Raw genomic sequence first — 19,419 nt, 5'->3', positions numbered from 1 at the left:
GAGAGCGTTTCATTTAGACTGCACAATTCCAGGGACTTGAAATGAGATTGTGAAGAAGGTGTCGTCTCGTGCTTATGATATGCGTAGACATCTTCAACAGAGTTTTGATAGTAGCAGCTATGATGGTAGTTACCTTCCTGATTAGTTCTGCCGTGTAGTTCTTCCTTATATATTCTACCAACAAAGTTGATTCTAGCTAGCTTGCTAACTTTTAGCTGGTTTCTCTGAGACTTCTCTCCGTCCCTTTTGCTTTCACTTCTGTTCCGGTGCATGTTAATTGGTTAATTGCTACTGCATGCGTGTTTTCTTGATTAGTGTGTTTTAAGTGTTTTAGACTCGAGAATTAAGCATTACATCACAGTTTTTTGGATTCTGAGGCTCATTTTCGTTGCTCTAGTTTTTTTGAATGATGTATCATTTTGCATTTCTAGTGAAAAAAGAAAACAGAGGTTTAGTTATTGAACAACAACCAAGCCTCAACTGCGAACTAGTTTTCTTTCGTTCTTGTGAAGTAAAGAAATTAGGAATTTTGACAAATTTGTAGGCATTCTATAACTTCTTGCTTCATTGAGATCAAGTGAAGTGATGTATTTTCTGCATACCGAACTTGGTTTTTGAGGGAGGTGCTTTGGCCTCTCCCTCTTCTGTTTTTGTGGGAGAGGTGCTTCCGCTCTGCTGCTGAATGACACAACTCAATCTTCAGTAGCTGCCTGCCTGTATATGAAAGAGTTGCAATTGGAAACGTGGCACTGATCAGCGAGCAGTCTACTTTGGCCTCAAGTCATGGACTTCACGAGTTCATTATATTTTAGCAGCCCTCTGCAGCTATCCCTTCTCTATCACTTTACAAAAATTAAGAAAAATAGAAAAAAAATAAAAATCTTCTTCCTTTAATTGGTGATATCAGCTTAATTGATGAATTGATGATGCTACCTGATGATCTCCAAGCTAAACTGGGGTGTTAGCTCGTATTAATCAACGTACTCGATAATTCTTCTTCGTGTTGTTGTTCTTTTGAGATGGTATTTCTTTCACATTCTTTAATTAATAGAATAAGACAGGTGGTTATGTTTCATGGACATTGACCATGAAATTGATGTTTAGAATTTCCAATTTAAGAACCCATCCTAAATGTGTGCTGGTGTTGGACTTGATACACTTTTTTAGCATTAAAATTACATCTAAGATAAATAATGTGTTTGTTTGGTGCACAAAATCAAACAATCACTTTGCGTACGTGTTGTATTGTGCAACTCTGAAATTGGCATTCCCTAAAGCATGCGAGAGCAATTGTCAATTTTGTCTTTCTTTCATTTTAACCTTACCTCTTTGACTTGAGTCTTAGTCTTCATTTCTAGCACATAGTTCTCAGTGTCTGTAATCACTGCTCTCATCAGTTTGCTTGAATTTGAGTATTTCATGTATTCAATTATATTGGATTCTCATTGATGTCTGAGGGTTGTTTCACAGATACTTGATTACTCTTATCTTATGAGTGAGTGTTTTTGGAAGCACAACTCCCTTAATGAGATTGGGACCCAAGGCCAGTTGGTAAATGGATACATTAGTACATTCTTACGTATTGCTTTGAGTAAATCTGCAGTTGTATTGATTTATGAAGTCCTTGATTTGCTTTTTTCACAAAGCTCCACCAAATTTCTCTCTTATCGTTCTTATTCAGTTCTGGATGCCAATCCATGGAGAGAAACCTCAAAGCTAGTGTATGTACTCACTCAAAGAGAAAACCAGTTGTGCACGAGGAAAACTCGAAGAAATCACAGGCTTAAGTTGTTTTAGTACCTTGTATTCTCCTGAATAACGGTTAGAATTGTCCGAGCCCAAACTCGGGTTTTGCTTTTGAATTAGTGAAGTTGAGAAGGTGCTTGGGCTAGTTTTTTCCGAAGGAGGAAAGTGGACTTCGGAAATAGGAAGTCAGGCTAAACAGTCGAGGAGAGGGACAAAGTTCCAGATGCTTGTAGAGGATGTTAGGGAGGGAGTGCTTGTAAATGTCCGGTTATTTTACTTGTTGAATTTTCTGCAATGCTAACCAAATGCTTTAGCAAGATTAGCGTAAGATTGGTCGTGCCTGAATGCATTTAAGCCAACTGCTAGTATCACTGAACTTCTTAGGTGGCCTTTTTTGTTTCTATCACGGGGTATGTCATTTCAAATTATTCCTTGCATGTTCATTGTTCAAACTTTAAGAGTGTGCCATCACTAGTTATGGTAACAAGTATCAAGTCCTCACTTCTACCCCCCTGATCAGATGCTTTGGAAACTAGGATAACCTTGCATGCCACTTCCTGTGAATTGTTGTATCAGGTCTCCTTATTTATTTAAGATCCCACTGAGTCTCTGGTTGCTTAGCCAAAGATACAAACTCTTCACTCTTGCCGCAGGTTTTTGAAGATGAAAATGAAGCTGTGGAGGAGGTCAAGGTTGTGAAGGTGTTGCTGAAATTGAAGCCTCATCAGTAAAAGTCTTGAGCAAACTTTCAATCCCACCAAAATCTTGTTGCAGCTTATAGATAAGGTATCTAATGGTTTCCCTACTTTTCCTGCTGGTATTTGATCTTTGTCGGAAAATGAGGGCTCTTGCTGTTCTATTTCGTCAGGGTAGGAAACCTCCTCTACCTCAAAGCCTTGAGCTTAACTTGAGGGCTCGTAAGCGGTCCCTTGAACACCAAGAGGACTTGGTGTGAATCTGAGGTGGTTAGGAATGGGATCTTACTCTAGGGAATCAGAAGATTGGAAGTAAATATTGTAATGTACATCAACGTCTGCAATTTATGTACAGGAACATGGTTTACATGTTGTCATTTCTTTTTCAATCTATATAGAAAGAAGTTGAAATTCAAAACACGTCTTGATTCTTTTGTGGGAGTTGATGTGATCATATAAACGGAATTGGAATATCTAAAGGTGGCATGTAATCATACGAAGTTGCTATACATTGACTTTTTTTTGGTGGCGGTAAGTTGGTAACAATAGGGACTGGGATCTCACCCAGAATAATTGGACTGGTATGGCAACTTGCTCTTTCTGTGCAGTGTATAGATCTGATTCGTTATTAAGGCTAGTCAACTTGCCTGTTTTAGAATAAAAAACAACAATTAGCTGAAAATTTACTATCAATTTGCGAAACTCTTATGAACTGAAGTTTGAATTATAAGGAAAAAAAAAAAAAACTGGATCTTGACTAGCTCCAAACACTGCTGCTCCTTGTATGGATGTATTATTCAATGCACGGTTGAAAGGTTGAATCATAAATAATAATTCATCTCAGACGAATCTTGTTTCTCAAGGCTCCTTTTGCACTTTCCATCTGTTATGGCCGCGCTCTTATCTTTATCTAAAGGCATTAAAGTTGTCGAGAAAAAACAAATTGTTTAATTTTAATATTAACGTTGCTGGCCGTGGTCTATATACTATTATTACATCCATATTTTCACACGTGAATGAAGGAAAGGTATTGGGCTCAACCCCAAACCCTAAAATTAATTGTTTTCTTTAGTAAGATAATGGGTACGAAGATGGGTTGATTCCATACCCGACAGGGAACATCGCACTCAGAGGACCCCTCCCCCCAAACATCTGGAGGGATCCCCACAGGGACCGAAGCTAAGGGTACTTTATTGAGTGGAGCCCACCAAAGGCCAGTAAAAATAATTCGAACCCAAGATCGAGGATGAACGAGCGCCTACTTTGGGGGCACCTTACAATTAATTGATCATTGGTAAACACTGCTACCGTCCAAATCCAAACCCCTAAAATCCCAATTAAAAAAAATAGTTTCATGATATTTATTATTCGCCCTGCGGCTAGATCTTTAAAAATCGACACGGTCCTCGCTCCTCACCGCCCCAGCTACGGCCCGTATTTTGATCTGAGAATATAAAACGAGACACCGAAGGGGGATGATCGAGGAAAGAAAGAGGGAAAAAAAAAAAAGCAGAGAGAGGGAAGCGAACGTTACATTTTCTGTTGAAAAAGTAAAAAGCGGAATAACGGATACAAACCTCCGCTTTTCTTTATAGAATTCCCTCCCCTTCCAATTTCCCTCTCCATTTCCCACTCTAAAATAAATTTCATCCACACGCATTCAAAGCAATATTAACAAGACCAGAATCACTCTTCTTCTTTTCCGATCCTGATCCCGATCTTCCTTCTCATGAGCTCCGAGACTCCATCCTCCGTTGCCGACACTTCCACGGCTGGAATTTCTTCTTCATCTTCGACGGCAGGCAAGCAGAAGGAGAAGGCGAGAGTGAGCAGGACGTCTTTGATACTGTGGCACGCCCATCAAAACGACGCCGCTGCCGTCCGGAAGCTTCTAGAGGAAGATCCATCTCTCGTTAGTGCTAGGGATTACGATAAACGGACTCCTCTCCACGTGGCATCTCTCCATGGATGGATCGATGTCGCTAAGTGCTTGATTGAGTTTGGCGCCGATGTCAACGCCCAAGATCGCTGGAAAAACACGGTATCATCATCATCATCTTTCCCTGCTCTTTTGGATGCCGTTTCATTTGCCTGTTTTGTGTCTTTTTGATATGCATGGGAGTGCGCTTGTGGTGGTTGCAGTTGATAAGTTGTCATGTAAATTTGGATTTTCTGTCATTGCAGCCATTAGCTGATGCAGAAGGAGCTAAAAAGCACAGCATGATTGAACTTTTAAAATCATACGGTGGCTTGTCATATGTGAGTACAGTCCTTCTCCAATCCTTTATTGACACATGTTTCTTTGTCTCATTGATGATAAAATAAAGAATTTTGTTTCTTGGGGATATATGTTTATTCTACAATCAGTGATGAATTAACCGAGGAACGTGCTAGCCATGTTTCCCTGTTTTCACCATAACTAGTGTTAGCATTTGTAGCTTTGGAGGTTTCTTGCTGGATATTTTTAACGTATTGTTTCAGTTCATAGCATCCAAAATTCGGGATTTGGGCGTTTTAGATAGCCACTGCTAATATGATCTATCATATTCGGCAGCATACTATTGTATAAACCTATTGGTACAATGAAATTATGTAGCTCTTGATTGTTGGGCATTTATTGGTGGATTAATTGCAAGCTAATTACTTTACACCATGTAATAGAAGGGGAAAGCTTTTACCCTTTGCTTTATCACTCAAGTAACGACCAGCCTAGCAATTTTCCAGCAAGACTGGCGTGTAATGAGTGCTACTCTGTGTTGGCATTGGTTATTGACTGTTTTTTGGTTTTCTGGTTCTTTTCATCAGCTGTAACTAATGTGTAGTGACCCACTGTGGCAATTTGTTTGATAACTCAATGTTCCTTCTCAATACTCCAATGCCGTATGCTTTGTGCTTTGCTGTCATATACTTTATACAAATATAATCGCACATCACTCATTCTGTGTCTTTTAATTGCCTGTATTAGAGCTAACTTCGTTTATTCAAATTGCAGGGACAAAATGGAAGCCATTTTGAACCAAAGCCTGTTCCACCCCCTCAACCAAATAAGTGTGACTGGGAAATTGAACCTTCTGAGCTGGACTTCTCTAACTCAAACATTATTGGAAAGGTTTGATTCTATTTCTCAGGATCAATTATACAGATAATAGAATGTCTAAAGTTGACAAACTATTGTATTAATAAGTTTGAGTATAACTGGGAAATCGTTATTTGATGTTTTTGGATGGTCAATCCTGTCAAGTTTTTAGTGGACATTATAAAACTGTTCCGTGTGTAGAAGTTCTGCAGCAGTTTGATACATGTTAGAGTTCGTGTCTTTTAAACAGTGTCTTTTATATGATAAAATTACCTTTACTGTTCTAATCTTGCCTTATATATGCATAGCCATCTCTCAACAAGCAATTGTAGTTTAAGCTTGTATTTCCCTTGAATAAAGGGAATAACTTTTTCGGCTAGAAGATCTTAAGTAAGTTTTGGTTAATATGTTTTCTTTTTCCATTTTACACTGTTGGTGTATATTTTTTGCATCTGACATCTTTGCTTCATTCTAATGTCAAATGTTTGAACATTTGGGGCACGACTTTCAGGTTCTTGGTTTATTTTCTCCAAATATATCTTCTAATTGTAGCTTATTCTGTTAGGGATCTTTTGGTGAGATTTTGAAAGCATCTTGGCGTGGAACACCGGTAGCTGTTAAACGCATTCTTCCATCCCTCTCAGACGATAGATTGGTGATGTAAGTCCTTTCTTTGTAACGTTTTCCTATTGTTGAATTGCGCGTGTGTATTACAGTTGCATTTCCCTTGTGTGTTTGTTAAACATTTTTTCATTGTGAATAAAAACTTTGGGTGATTTATAACATGAATTTTGATCTCATACCAAAACAAAAGATGGCATCAACATCAACAATCAGGCTTAATATGTGAACTTCTTACTTTGACCAATAATTTATTTGTTTTCCTATTTGTTTATGCTATATGCTACGAACCATATCATAGCAGTGAATCAGAAACAGGTAGAAGATAGGATTGATGTATTTTTTCACTCAGAAAGGATGAAGTTTATTCTAGATTCTATAGTTTCTTCTGATATTGACAAACCTCCACTTTCTATTGAAATTAAAAGAGAATTTCACTCAAATGGGGACAATATTTCAATATCTTGATCAATCTGGTGCCTTTTGTTGCTGCAATACACTTTCTTTTTCTCTAGTTTTTTATATTGTCAATTTGTCAACTCTTCTTTCACTTTACTGGTTCAGTCAGGACTTCAGGCATGAGGTTAATTTGCTAGTCAAGCTTCGTCATCCTAATATAGTCCAATTTTTGGGAGCAGTCACTGAGAGGAAGCCTCTTATGTTAATTACTGAATATCTGCGAGGGGTATATGACTCAATATCTGTTTGTTATTCAAAATTTTGGATTCTCTTTGAAAAAGGTTTTTTTTATCACTGATTAACTTTCTAAGCCAATCTTAATCTATTCATGTGGTGACACAGGGTGATCTTCATCAGTACCTCAAGGAAAAGGGCGCGCTAAGTCCATCAACAGCCATAAACTTTGCGCTGGACATTGCCAGGTACATAAAAGCTTCTATACTTCTGTATTTGCTATAGGGGAAGGAGCACCTTTCTACCCATTTATCTGGTTTGTTGTAGCTGCTAGACCATGCTTTCATTTTATAGGTGTGCATGAATACCTAAAAGAGCTCATCTCCCAGGGAAGCTAATACCTTTGCTGTTAGAATCCAATTCATTGGGTTTTCAGAAAATAAGGGAGTTTGTGAATTGACAAGGGTAGTAACATGACTCAAGCATAGCAGAACCTCTCCACTTTCTGAGCTGTACCAGTAAATTGTTTAGTATTTATTCTTTCATTGATAACATTAGTTTTTCATTCAACTGTTCAAAATTGTTGGATGAGATTCTCTTATAATTTTTTTAATATAAGATCATTTTAGTGAAGCTAATTACAATTAATTGAATTATCATTCTTTTTCAAATATTTTATAGATCAAGGAAGCTATGCTTGTCATATAATTTCTAATCAAAGCCCCCTTTTCTCTTTCTATGTCTTCTTGGTTTGGGCCTCTTGTAATCAATTGTTCTACTCACCAGAAGATGCTTTTTGGACCCTGTGAGGGCAATATGGTCCTATTCACATCACATGTGCCTTCTCTTCCTTCCTAGCTGCAGTTACTTGGTGACACTTTAATAATAGGAGTATTTTGTTCAGGTCCAACTACCTGAACGTTCCTAGTTTTTCAGTCATATTTTTCAAGAAAGAAGAATGAGAATAATTGAAGAATCCTACAAGTATCATTGTACTTGAATGTGAAGAAATGTATTCTTTGTTAACTTCCCTTGTTTTCCACGCATAGCTGCTTTGTGAAACATGCACAAGCCATGTAGCTTTGTGCAAATAGTATTGCAGTATTTCATTTGTTTGGGAAAATGAAGCATTAGAAAATTTGAAGTATTTTGAAGCATTTTGAAGCTTTGTCTCAGAAACTTTTATCCAAGTTATGGATGCAACCGTAGTGGCTTTAACTGTCATGCTAATCTGAGTTCTGTTTATCTTATATGACCAGAGGCATGGCATGTCTTCACAATGAACCAAATGTCATTGTTCACAGAGACCTAAAACCAAGGTGAGTGAGTACAATTTTTTTATGAAATCACGTGGACATATAATTATGCCTTATAGCTCTTCAGCTAATATTTCCATGCTTTAACTGACGCCTTCCTATTTGAAGAACTCTTGGCTAACAGACTTAGCTTTTCCTGACATGCAAAATGCATTTCTTAGATGTTTGAGCCCTTCCAGTATCGAGAATATGTAGTTGATAGTTACAGCACCCGCCCTTTTTTACCTGTTAATATTTGTTCTCTAAATCTCAGGAATGTTCTTTTAGTCAACTCCAATGCAGACCATTTGAAAGTTGGAGATTTTGGTCTAAGCAAGCTCATCAAGGTTCAAAACTCTCATGATGTGTACAAAATGACTGGCGAGACAGGAAGTTGTGAGTGTCTCTTGCATTTTTTTTTTTAATAAAATATGATCTCATGCTTACTTCTTTCTTTCTTCCCTTTTTTTTGAACAAACAAAAGACCGGTATATGGCTCCTGAAGTTTTCAAGCACCGGAAATACGATAAAAAAGTAGATGTTTTCTCCTTCGCAATGATACTATACGAGGTAACTGATTCTGTTGAGTATAAAAATTAGAAATTTTGTATTCAAAACAAGTCGTGATGCGTTATGTTCTTCGTTGCAGATGCTTGAAGGGGAACCGCCTTTTTCGAATTTTGAGCCTTATGAAGCAGCCAAGTACGTGGCAGAAGGGCATAGACCGACATTTCGTTCCAAAGGATTCAATGTCTTTGAACTCAGAGAGTATGTCAGATTTAAGATGTTCTAAGTTCATTGGTTTTGTTTTTTAAATATTTCCTGTCTACGAAGGTCTACAGAAGTTCCACATCCTGTACCTTTCCATAACATACTCCTAACTACTGATGGTAAATGTATGTGAGGGAAAGCGAAGTTGAAATTGGTAGGCATCTTCCAAAGCCAGTAAACCAAACTGCACTGCTAGATGGACAATAACTGATAAGCCATATCTAATTTGTCAAATGAAAAGGGAACGAGTTTCATGGTTTTAAGTATTTGACAGTTTCCTGAGAAGAAAAAAGGAAAGAAGCTATTGATATAGTTATGAAATTGGGCATCCTGTGTCTAATAATTATCAAATCTTTCAGCATCATTCTTTATCCTGAACTGCCCTTCGGTTGTTCAACAACCAAAATATCAGTCCATGTCAATGCTCTATCTTCTTCAGCGGAGGTGTCTGAACCTTTGATTGCTAATTTTTTTACTGTTCAATGTTTTTAGATTGACAGATCAGTGTTGGGCCGCTGACATGAATAGAAGACCTACTTTCTTGGAAATTCTTAAGAGACTTGAAAAGATCAAGGAAAACTTGCCGACAGATCATCACTGGCATATATTCAATCCATGAACGAGGAGCACGATGAGAAGGTCAGATATTCTGGCGTTCTACCATTCCTGCCAGTCATATTCTGTACTCATGATTTGCGCCAGTGTTGTGGATAGATTTTGCTAAGAAGACATGAGAATCAGCGATATTCCATGTCCAGAGATTTTTAAAGCTTCGAGGTTGTATTTCTTGTGCAAGTTGTAAATGCTAGACTTCGTTATTGCAGTGAAATTCATATTCTTTTGGTGGATTAATTATGGTTTAGTAGGTTAACCTAATGAATCTAATGAAATTTTATGTTTGAAACTCTTTTGAGTATCAAGATTTGAATTGAATTTTAAATGAAATTTAATCTCTAAAAATACTATAAAACTAAATCACAGGTCAATTCCTTTAATTGAAATAAGATAAATTTAATGAGGGTAATATAAAAAACAAAATGATTTGAATTTTATCTTTTTCAAATACATGAATTTAATTTATTTATTTATTAAATTCAAGATTTAATACTATAATTTAGAATGGATTATAAACAACCTATAAAGCTTTTTTTCAACTTCTTTAATAGCATGAAATTCAATTTTATATATGATTTAAATTCAATTAATAATATATTATAATTTTTATGTTTGTAATAAAATATTAAATTATATAATTGAATTCAATTATATTTTTCGAAATACATATAGAATTGAATTGAATTATCAATCTTAATTATTTTACTCTTGATTTAGAAATCATTTTTTTTATTACAAGTACCCTTATATTTATTTAAAATGATATAAAATGTAGGAATTTAAAAAAAGATATAAATAGATCTATTAATAAAAAAACTTTTTGATTAAAATATTCTCATTGAAATGTTGAGAAAAAAAAACACATATTCCAATAAAAATCCCTGAGTTTTTCTTATATCAAACTTAATAAAATAAATTAGGAAGGTATACAAGTCATTCAACTGCTTCAAAAAACAATTTAATCCCTCTAATCACAATTTACTCACTACTTCAAATATCTTTGTCGACTTCTAAACTCCATGAAAGAAAGGAAAAAAAAAAAAGCATTGCTCTCTGTGAGACAGTGGTAGTAGAGTGATTCAAATGGAGGTTGTTTTGCCGTCGTTCAATATGAAGAAATTTAAAAGATTGGTTTAAGGGAGGGTGGAGGTTGGTAGTTAGAAAACCAAGATCAATCCGTCTAGGATTTTGTCTCGGCGAACAAGTCGGTGTCACTGTCTCAGTATAGATTTTCTAGGTTTCTTGTCATTGACAGTATAATACTCGTTGTTTCTGTTACAATTTTTTTTTTTTTTTTTTGTGAAAACAACCCCTAAGATATTCAACCAACCACAGACTCTCAAGGAAGTTGAAAATACACAAATTAAGAAGGTGGCGGTGTGTGTAATATAATGCAAGTTCTTGGTTTTTCCATGTCTTCATACTTGAAATGAACTGGGGCAGCCATCAGAATTAAACTCGTAACTTAAACTCGGAAAAAAATTAGAGGGGGGGGGGGGGGGGGGGAGCTATTTGAAATCAATAGCTACTGTACTGTGTTGTAGAACTATACCGCCAGGTACCCAACTTTCGCAGATGCTTGGCCATTGGCCAATGATTCGAACCACATAACTAAAAAGATTATATCATCATCCCACTCTGGTCAAGCAAAGTTACCAAGCGCAAGTCTGCAAGGACTGTAGGTTTTGACTAGGAATCTAAAAGCATTACAAAGAAATGCTTCCCTTGTATCCGGAAAACTGTAATTGTACACAAGATGGCTCGAAAGTCGTGAATAGCTGGTTAAAGTCGTATTGTTATTCTTTCTCAAAAGTATTACCATGTGTAAAAACATTTTACAAGGGGGAATGGATGAGATAACTGTTTATCAAATATATAAAATTAAATGAGCTTCTTTTTCTGGAAAAAGGTCTTCAAGTGCCACACTTGCAAGCCCGCCACTGATAAACATACAATAATCGAAAGAAAACTCAACCAGGCCATCTTTACATTAGTAGATGTGTTCAGATCTTGCATTTCGTCTTCTCTGCAACAAACATCAAGCATGTTAGAAAGTGTTTGATGTCCAGATAAACTACAATCCTGCAAGAAATAGCATATTTAAGCTTATTAGCTCTCATGATTGTTGGAGAAAACAGATAAATCTTCACCTTTCACGGAGATAATTCATTTCCTCTTGAATGGAAATGACTGTGTCATACATTTTCTTCAGCTCCATTTCCATAACCTGGTGTTTAAGATTGATGCAAACGGATAAGAATCTTTCATTGTTTCAAGCCTGGCACTTTCAAATATAAAACTAACGTGGAATTGGTAAAACAACACAACACACAATATCAAAAGGCGTCAATGATTTTACAGGAGAGTACTGTTATAAAACAATAGACAACAAGTACTGGAGACTGTCTGTCTCAGTCTGCAAATCACTACTTATGGATGCTAAGCAGCTGCAACCAGCAAATCACTGATAGTCTAACTCAAAGCTAAGAGCTAAAGCGTGGAAGATTCCATGGTTTCAGAAGAAAAACAGCATGTCTCTCGCTTCTAGGTTAAGATCATCTTCCATCGCCAGTTTTTTCCACTCATAGAACCCCTTTTATGAAATTTAGATGCTATGCTATAGATTAGATAACCCTTAAAAATGAAAATACAAAACAGGAAAGAGCCTTCAACTTCAAACCCCAGGGAAAGGATGAAAGGGTGCTTGAAAGTCAGCTATTAGAGGTGGCAAGGATTGCTGTTGGGGGAGGGGATACAAAAAGCACGAGCTCGGCTTATAGAAGAAGGTATCAGTAACAACAGGTTTTATTCCGGGGCATGTATCCTTTTCTTTTTTCAGCTAATTCACAAGGTTTGCAGCTTTCAACTTGCTGAACTAGAGGACAATTTCTATGGCGCATCCTTTTAGAATTTAGACAATCCCTCCAAGACCTTTTTTTTAAAACTGTAATTCCCGCTCCTCATGTGTTACTCTAAATAATGATCTCTGATCTGACACAAATTCTTAATTAACCATGCCATTCCTGCATACGTCATAGTTTTTTGATGAGCCATTCTAAACACATCATTTGAAGCTAGTATTGCTCTTGTAGCCTAGTTGCTATCACATGAGAATCCAATTCAAGTTTCCTACAACACTCAGTTATACACTGCTTACGAAAATGACAGGCAGCCATGTCAGGGTTATGCAAATCAAACAGCCACCGTAGACTGGTTCTACGGATAAAGCCCAACTTTTCTGCTACAGTAGATTATTTCTTTGCTATCGTTAATTCTTTCTTACATCTATGTCGATCAGAGCTACAGCTATGTGGCTCTATAGATTAGGTTCCTTAGGCGCCTAAAACGACATCTCTTTATTCTTAGACATCATCTTACAGTAGGCGATCACAATCCATCTGATAACCTTCAATAAGAACTAAAATACGAGAATTTCCCCTGATCTATCCACTAAACCCAACTGCATATTAGCCTTGAACTCAACATCTTTGTCCCCTTCATTATAGCGCACCTAATACTTAATCATAGTATATGATAATTAAGACTATTAACACAAAAACAGCCTCAAATTCAGACATTAAAATCAGGGCAAAAAATAGATAGATTAATAACGAAAGCAAGTTGACTTACATCCACAGAGCCTTTCTTGGCAACATTAGACCAATCCTTAGCAGCCACACCAGTCTTCCAATCAAAATCAACAGACAAAGTCACAGTTGGCTTATGATCCGCCGCCCAAAAACACGCCATGTAATCCCCTGCTTCCGCCGCCGTGAAAGCAAACTGCCCTGATTCCACACGCTCTGAATAATGATAACTATTCCCGTAACTCGATGTCACCTAAGAAAAACACAAATTACATGCTTTAAAATAGCCAGAAAAAAAAATCGAGAAGAGAAATCATGGGTCTTTTTCAATATCTTACCCTGACAGTGAGTTTATGTGATTCGGGCAAGGGCTGGCTATCATGGGGGTTAACAATGCTGTACTTTCCAACAGTCATAGAATTGCTTTTGATGTCTTCTGATATGCATTTCGTGTGTCCTGACTCTAGCTCGAAACGGAGTGATTTTGATGGAGATGATAAAAGCCCAATTACAGTCATTATTACAAGGAGATAAAGGTTGAGTCTTGGGGTAATCATGGTGGTGAATTATGAGCTGAGTTTTTTTTTTTTTTTTTTCGTTTGTTGACAGTTTCAGTTTTTGAGTTTTTGGTTAATGAGTTGCTTTTTCGGTTTACGTTTGTTGTTTTGAAATGAATCGGGACCAGTTTTGCTAATAGGAGGAGGAGGTCAGATCAGCAATTGAATTATTGACAGCTGGTAGTATTTGATTGGTAGAGACACGCATTTTTTTATAAAAAAAAAAGATACAGAGCTGTCTAGTTTAGTTTAGTACACTGAGAGGATATACATAGTATAGTGTGGGAATAATTGTTTTTAAAAATATTTTTTAAATATATTAAAATAATATTTTCTGTATTTTAAAAAATATTTTTAATATTAAAAAATTAAAATAACCTAAAAATATAAAAAAATAATTTTAAAGAGAAAAAAATAAAATTTTAAGAAACATAATTTTAACCATGTTTTCAAACATAGCCTTAGATATGATACATACTATACTATGGGCCATATTATTATTATTTATTTAGAAAATAAGTTGATTGCTGGTGTGTTTTAAAAAAAATCAACTACATGGATTATAAACCCAAGTAGATTAAATAAGTTGATTTTTTTAATTAGATGTTAAAAAAATAAGTAAAGATAATATACATACTAGATTTTAAAAAAAACGGTTATAATAACTTGGAAAAAAAAAATCAAAAGATGAAAAATATTGTAGTTCAATTTTCAGACAATTAAATATGAAAGAAAAAAATTGAATAAAAAATAGATAAACAAAAAAATTGATTTAGGTCAATTCAAGCTAGTATGACAAGTATGTAACATGAGTAATAAAAGGCAAGTCAACATGAAAAACTCACCATCCATATCATGATATTAGGATAACCTAATAGAAAATAAATAAAAAACCATAGAGTCTAGTTTTTCTTAAGAAAAAAACACAATGTTGAACGATAAAATGAGAAAAAAAAACAAGTAAAACAAAACAAAAGATTTCGACGCGCATTAACTTTTCAAATCCATGATCTGGGTCATTAGACTAAAAGTACCTTACGTGGAAAAACCACGAAACCCAATCTCTAGCTAATCAAATGTTAAATGATAAAATCGGGAAGAAAAATTCAATTACACAAAAAGATTCAAAACCAGATATATGAATTAGAGGAATGAAGATCAAAATAAAATATAAAATAAATTAGAGGACAGTTATAAATTCTTGATTGGATTGTGAAATTGAAAAGAAAAATCACTTTAACAAGAGAAAAAATATATTTAAAGAATAAGATTCAAATTAAAAAAAATATCATAAATTTGAATCAAATAATGAAAGTGAAAAAAGATAAAAGTTGTACAAAAAAGTCAAGGAAATTATATTCAAAGCACATGATCTAGAAAAACTATTAAGTCTAATTCCTAATCAATCAATGTTGAAGGATAAAATTTTAAAAAATAATAATTATATAAAATGACTCAAAACAATAGAAATTAAAACATTGATGATCAAAATTAAAATACAACATAAATCTTATATTTAATAGAAAGGTGAAATTGAAAAAAAATCAATTTAGTAAAAACAAAATGAAATTAAAAAGAATGAGGATCAAAATTTACATAAAAAATAAAAACAATACTGTAATTAAAGGGTGAAATTGAAAAGAATAATATTTTTCATAAAAAGGCCAAAAAAATAGAAATCAAAACAACGAGGACCAAATTATAAAACATAATACCATCAATTTGAATTGAAGAATGAAATTGAAAACCACTAAAGCTTTTACAAAAAATACCACGAATAAAAATTAGAAATCCAAAAAATAAGGATCACATTGGAGAATATAATATCTGGTAAACTGAGATTGAATAATGAAATTGGAAAAAAAAACTTCTACAAGAAGGCCTGAATAAAAAATCAAAAGAACAATAACTGAAATTGGAATATCAATAATCAAAAGGGTCAAGTTATAGTTTTCAATTAAATAAGAAAAAGTAAGGTCTACGGGCACCAAACTGGACCATCGATGGATACATGTGCAACAACAATATAAAGAGAACACGACAACGCTTCCAATAACAAATCAAATGACATTTTTGGACGTTGAGAGGCGCTGCATGAGCAACTCGAAAGGCGCAAGGGCCTCCCACGTGCCCTTGGATGCCGTACATGCATGCCCGTATTTTTTTATAACCAGACATGAAATTGCCCATGTGTTGACTTTGGAATTACAAAAAACAAACACCGTGAAAAGCCAAAAACACCATTTGACTTTAGGCTTGAATTTTTTGATTTTAAGGGTATTTTTATAGTTTCATTGTATATTTTTTTTTTGTATTTATACAAATATCAAAGTATCCCTCGGCTTCAAAAGTAATAGCCCAAAAACCACTGAAAAACACAAAAATACTCATTGATGTCAGGTTTAATCTTATTGTTTCCAAAGATATTTGTATCATTTTACTATAAAATTAAGATATAATAATGATAATATAGGCAATGAGTGTAATGAATGGAAAAACATTCTATATTAAAAAAAAAACTAAAAACATTGAAAAAAAACCCAAAGAAATAAAGCTTCTTTCTCTCTCAAAATGTCGAGTATTAAAAACTACCATTAAGGTATTTCACTCATCACTCAACAAAAATGATTTTTTCTTATTAAAATATGGTATGCTGAAAGCTCTTTCTTCTCTCTGTTATTTTTGAGGTTTTATTTATTTTTGTATTTTAAAAGTGTGTTTTTTTTGCTTTAAATTAATATATTTTGGTGTTTTCATATCATTTTAATGTGCTGATGTCAAAAATAATTTTTTAAAAATAAAAATTTTTATTTTAATATATTTTTGAGTGAAAAACAATCGCTGCAACACTCCCAAATACCTCAAACATTTCTCAGCTTTTAACTTTAAGATTGACATGTCAAAAAAAATAAATTTTCATAATTAAATTATAAATGTTAAAAACTACAAAAACAAAATAATAAGAAGAAAGATTTCTTACAATGTAACGAGCAACAGGGTGAATAAAAAATGTGAGTGAACCATTTAGTAAGTGCCCCAGTGGTAAGAGCCTGAGACTAAGGGGTTTGTTCCCCATGTGGTCTCAGGTTCGAGACATGTGGTTACTAATATGATAGCCACCGGAGGCTTACATGGTCGTTAATTTCAGGGTCCATGAGATTAGTCGAGGTGCGCGCAAGCTGGCCCGGACACCTACGTAAAAAAAAAATGAGTGTATGCATATGCTACGTTTTATTTTAGTTTTATTGTATGACACACAATGTAGAATTGGAGTGTGTTTGGTATTGCGGTAGCTGTTGTGGTTGTGGTTTGAAAAAAGTTGTTTTATAAAAAGTACTTTTAGTTGAGGTTGATTTGAAAAAATAGGTGTTTGGTTAAAACTGTGGTTGAAATTGAGGTTGAAGAAAAAGTAGTTTTAATGTGTTTGGTTAAGAATGCTTTTGAAATTGAGGTTATAAAATAATTTTAAAAAATATATATTAATATTAATGGTTTTTAATTTAAATTTTATGGATTTAACTATTGGTATTACATTATGAAATAAATCACACTTAAAAAAATTACTTTAACAAAAAACTATCTACAATTCCATTACGTACAAAATTCATCTGACAAGAACTACAAAATTAGATAAAATATTATCTAGAATAAAATTAAGATTACAGTGCGAGTAAATTTAATTCACCTTAAACTAATTTAAAAAAAAACAAAAAAAAAATTGTTGTTCACGTTCACGTGAACAGTGCGAGTGAAATCAATTAACTACACTGATTTAAAAAAAAAAACAAACCTATTCAGCGAACAGTGGAGCATGCCTCCACTGTTTAAAAAAAAAAATTGTTTAGTGAACAGTAGCCTCAGTTTGGCCGTGCAGAAAGCAGCAATTTACTGCTTTTCATTTCCCTGCGTCTCGTACGCAATAAATTGAGGGACCCATGCACAGCAAACAGTTTTTTTTCTTAACCAGACATTTGCTAAGTGCATTTTTAAAAAAACACAACCTCTACCTCGTAGCCAAACGGGCTCTAATCTTTCTTTAATCTTCAAACTCTTTTTTTTTCTCTGGCTTTTCATTTATTTCTTTTCCTTTTCCTTTTCCTTTCTCTCCAGTTATTTGTGTCGCGCTTCCGATTCCGAAAATCGATTCTCATCAAAGACCGTTTGATTTATCACAATCGAGACCAGAGATGCAGTGTGGTATGGGATGATAATTAAAGTAAAAAACGGGATAATAAGTAAAGGGTAAAAACAAGTTGACCGTTAATATTTTTCACAGTACACGTTACCATCAAACCTTTCATGTTGTCCACAAATTGCTTAATTTCATGTTAAGTACGAGATCACGATTTAAAAAAAAAACAAAAAAAAGCTTTCAGGTGCCTCGCAAGTCGCAACATCGTTGATGAGTTTTTTAGTCTTAATGGTAGAGATTGTGTTTTGATATATATATTTTTATTTGTTTTGAAATATATTTTTGAATTTTTTATATTAATATATTAAAACAATTTAAAAATACTAAAGTAAAAATAATTTTAAATAATTTTTTTTTTTTAAAAATTTAGGCTAACAATATTTTGCTGCATTGTCAAATATATGTGTCCGTTTGTTTACGCGGTAGCTTTTACTTTTAAAGCAAATCGTACATTTTAACATGTTTGGTAATGCTAAAACATACTTTACTGTTGGTGTGGGACCCATATAAAATGGGTTTGAACCGCAGGTTTGCGGGAAGCAGCTGAGAGCTGCTTCCCCGCATCCTGCAGACAGTGGAGAGTTTCACTCACCACTGTTCCGGTTGGACTGGTCCAAAGCTAAATGCATTGAACCGGGTCTGACCCAGTTAAAAAAAATTCAATTTTTATTTTTATTTTTAATTGTGTTTTATTTGAAAAATTAGAAGGAGATCGCTTGATGACGTAACATTTGCAGAATTTGATCGCAATCCCAATTTTGTTCCTGATGATATTTTACCTGATGTTGTTGCGCATTTAAGAAACCAAGGAAACTGTAGTCCTTATAGAATGGATTTGATACGTGATGGAATTGTAGATAGTTTAATGGAACAATAAAAAATATTTTATATAAGTATTATTTATTTCATGATATAATACCAGTAGTTAAATTTACAATATTTAAATTAAAAACCATCAATATTAATATATATCTTTTTTAATTATTTTATAACCTCAATTTAAAAAGTATTATTTTAACCAAACACATTAAACTACTTTTTGTTCAACCTCAATTTCAACTGTAGTTTTAACCAAATATATATAAATATCAAACTAACCTCAACTAAAAGTACTTTTTATAAAATAATTTTTTTTAAATCACAACCACAAAAGCTTACCAAACAATAGCGTGTTTGATGTTCTGTTGTGGAGTATTTTTTAAAAGTTTTTTTTCTCTTTAAGATAGATTAAAAAAATTAAATTTTTAAAAATTTTAATATTAATAAAACACTCAAAAATCAATTTAATATTTTTTATATTTAATATACTCTAAAAACACGGTTTCAAACAAGGAAATAAACTGCCCCTAGAGAAATACTTTGTCACTGTCGATACTTTCCTTATCTTCAATCCTTGATACCATCAACTGCACTCAAATTATTAAATATAACATATAAACACCCTTCTCAATAACAAATCTTATTATTATTATCTAAAAATCTATTTAAATACTTTTTCTGCTCTAATCTTTTACTCAACTAGCACCGCGAAAGCAAAACAGCCAGCCAATTAGCACGGTGTGGCTAAAAGACTCGTACGAATATCCAGAAACAGATTGAGAGAGTTTTAACTGGTTAACACAAAATTATCT

The 19,419-nt window shown here is 34.0% G+C and overlaps 2 protein-coding genes across 3 annotated transcripts; one reads left to right on the top strand and one right to left on the bottom strand.

The window, feature by feature from the left end:
- The first annotated feature begins 3,740 nt into the window (after positions 1-3,740).
- Positions 3,741-9,741, top strand: LOC7460711 (integrin-linked protein kinase 1). Its single transcript, XM_002312226.4, has 11 exons — positions 3,741-4,482; positions 4,626-4,700; positions 5,434-5,550; positions 6,083-6,177; positions 6,703-6,823; positions 6,940-7,019; positions 8,031-8,090; positions 8,341-8,462; positions 8,551-8,636; positions 8,716-8,834; positions 9,330-9,741. The coding sequence occupies exons 1-11, from the start codon at positions 4,171-4,173 to the stop codon at positions 9,454-9,456; spliced, it is 1,314 nt and encodes a 437-aa protein (XP_002312262.2). The 5' UTR covers positions 3,741-4,170; the 3' UTR covers positions 9,457-9,741.
- A 1,486-nt stretch (positions 9,742-11,227) lies between these two features.
- LOC7498188 (transmembrane emp24 domain-containing protein p24delta9) lies at positions 11,228-13,723 on the bottom strand. Of its 2 annotated transcripts, none has more exons than XM_002311285.4 (4): positions 13,378-13,723; positions 13,083-13,292; positions 11,603-11,679; positions 11,228-11,478 (listed from the first exon to the last, which is right to left on the bottom strand). In XM_002311285.4, the coding sequence occupies exons 1-4, from the start codon at positions 13,594-13,596 to the stop codon at positions 11,334-11,336; spliced, it is 651 nt and encodes a 216-aa protein (XP_002311321.1). In that variant the 5' UTR covers positions 13,597-13,723; the 3' UTR covers positions 11,228-11,333. The 2 variants fall into 2 exon arrangements, with proteins under 2 accessions (XP_002311321.1, XP_024462439.1); XM_024606671.2 differs by having other exon boundaries at positions 11,228-11,473; positions 13,378-13,717.
- Between the last annotated feature and the right edge of the window lie 5,696 nt (positions 13,724-19,419).

This window comes from Populus trichocarpa, chromosome 8 (assembly GCF_000002775.5).
Source record: "Populus trichocarpa isolate Nisqually-1 chromosome 8, P.trichocarpa_v4.1, whole genome shotgun sequence".
NCBI lineage: Eukaryota > Viridiplantae > Streptophyta > Magnoliopsida > Malpighiales > Salicaceae > Populus > Populus trichocarpa.
This window is presented reverse-complemented; position numbering and strand designations above follow the sequence as displayed.

Excerpts from the sequence above, each read along its gene's own strand:
- LOC7460711 (XM_002312226.4), top strand. The coding sequence starts at position 4,171 with ATGAGCTCCGAGACTCCATCCTCCGTTGCCGACACTTCCACGGCTGGA. Across the intron at positions 7,020-8,030 it reads TTTGCGCTGGACATTGCCAG|AGGCATGGCATGTCTTCACA; the intron begins GTACATAAAAGC and ends TTATATGACCAG. Across the intron at positions 8,463-8,550 it reads GACTGGCGAGACAGGAAGTT|ACCGGTATATGGCTCCTGAA; the intron begins GTGAGTGTCTCT and ends AACAAACAAAAG.
- LOC7498188 (XM_002311285.4), bottom strand. The coding sequence starts at position 13,596 with ATGATTACCCCAAGACTCAACCTTTATCTCCTTGTAATAATGACTGTA. Across the intron at positions 11,680-13,082 it reads CCAAGAAAGGCTCTGTGGAT|GTTATGGAAATGGAGCTGAA; the intron begins GTAAGTCAACTT and ends CTTAAACACCAG. Across the intron at positions 11,479-11,602 it reads ATGAATTATCTCCGTGAAAG|AGAAGACGAAATGCAAGATC; the intron begins GTGAAGATTTAT and ends TGTTTGTTGCAG.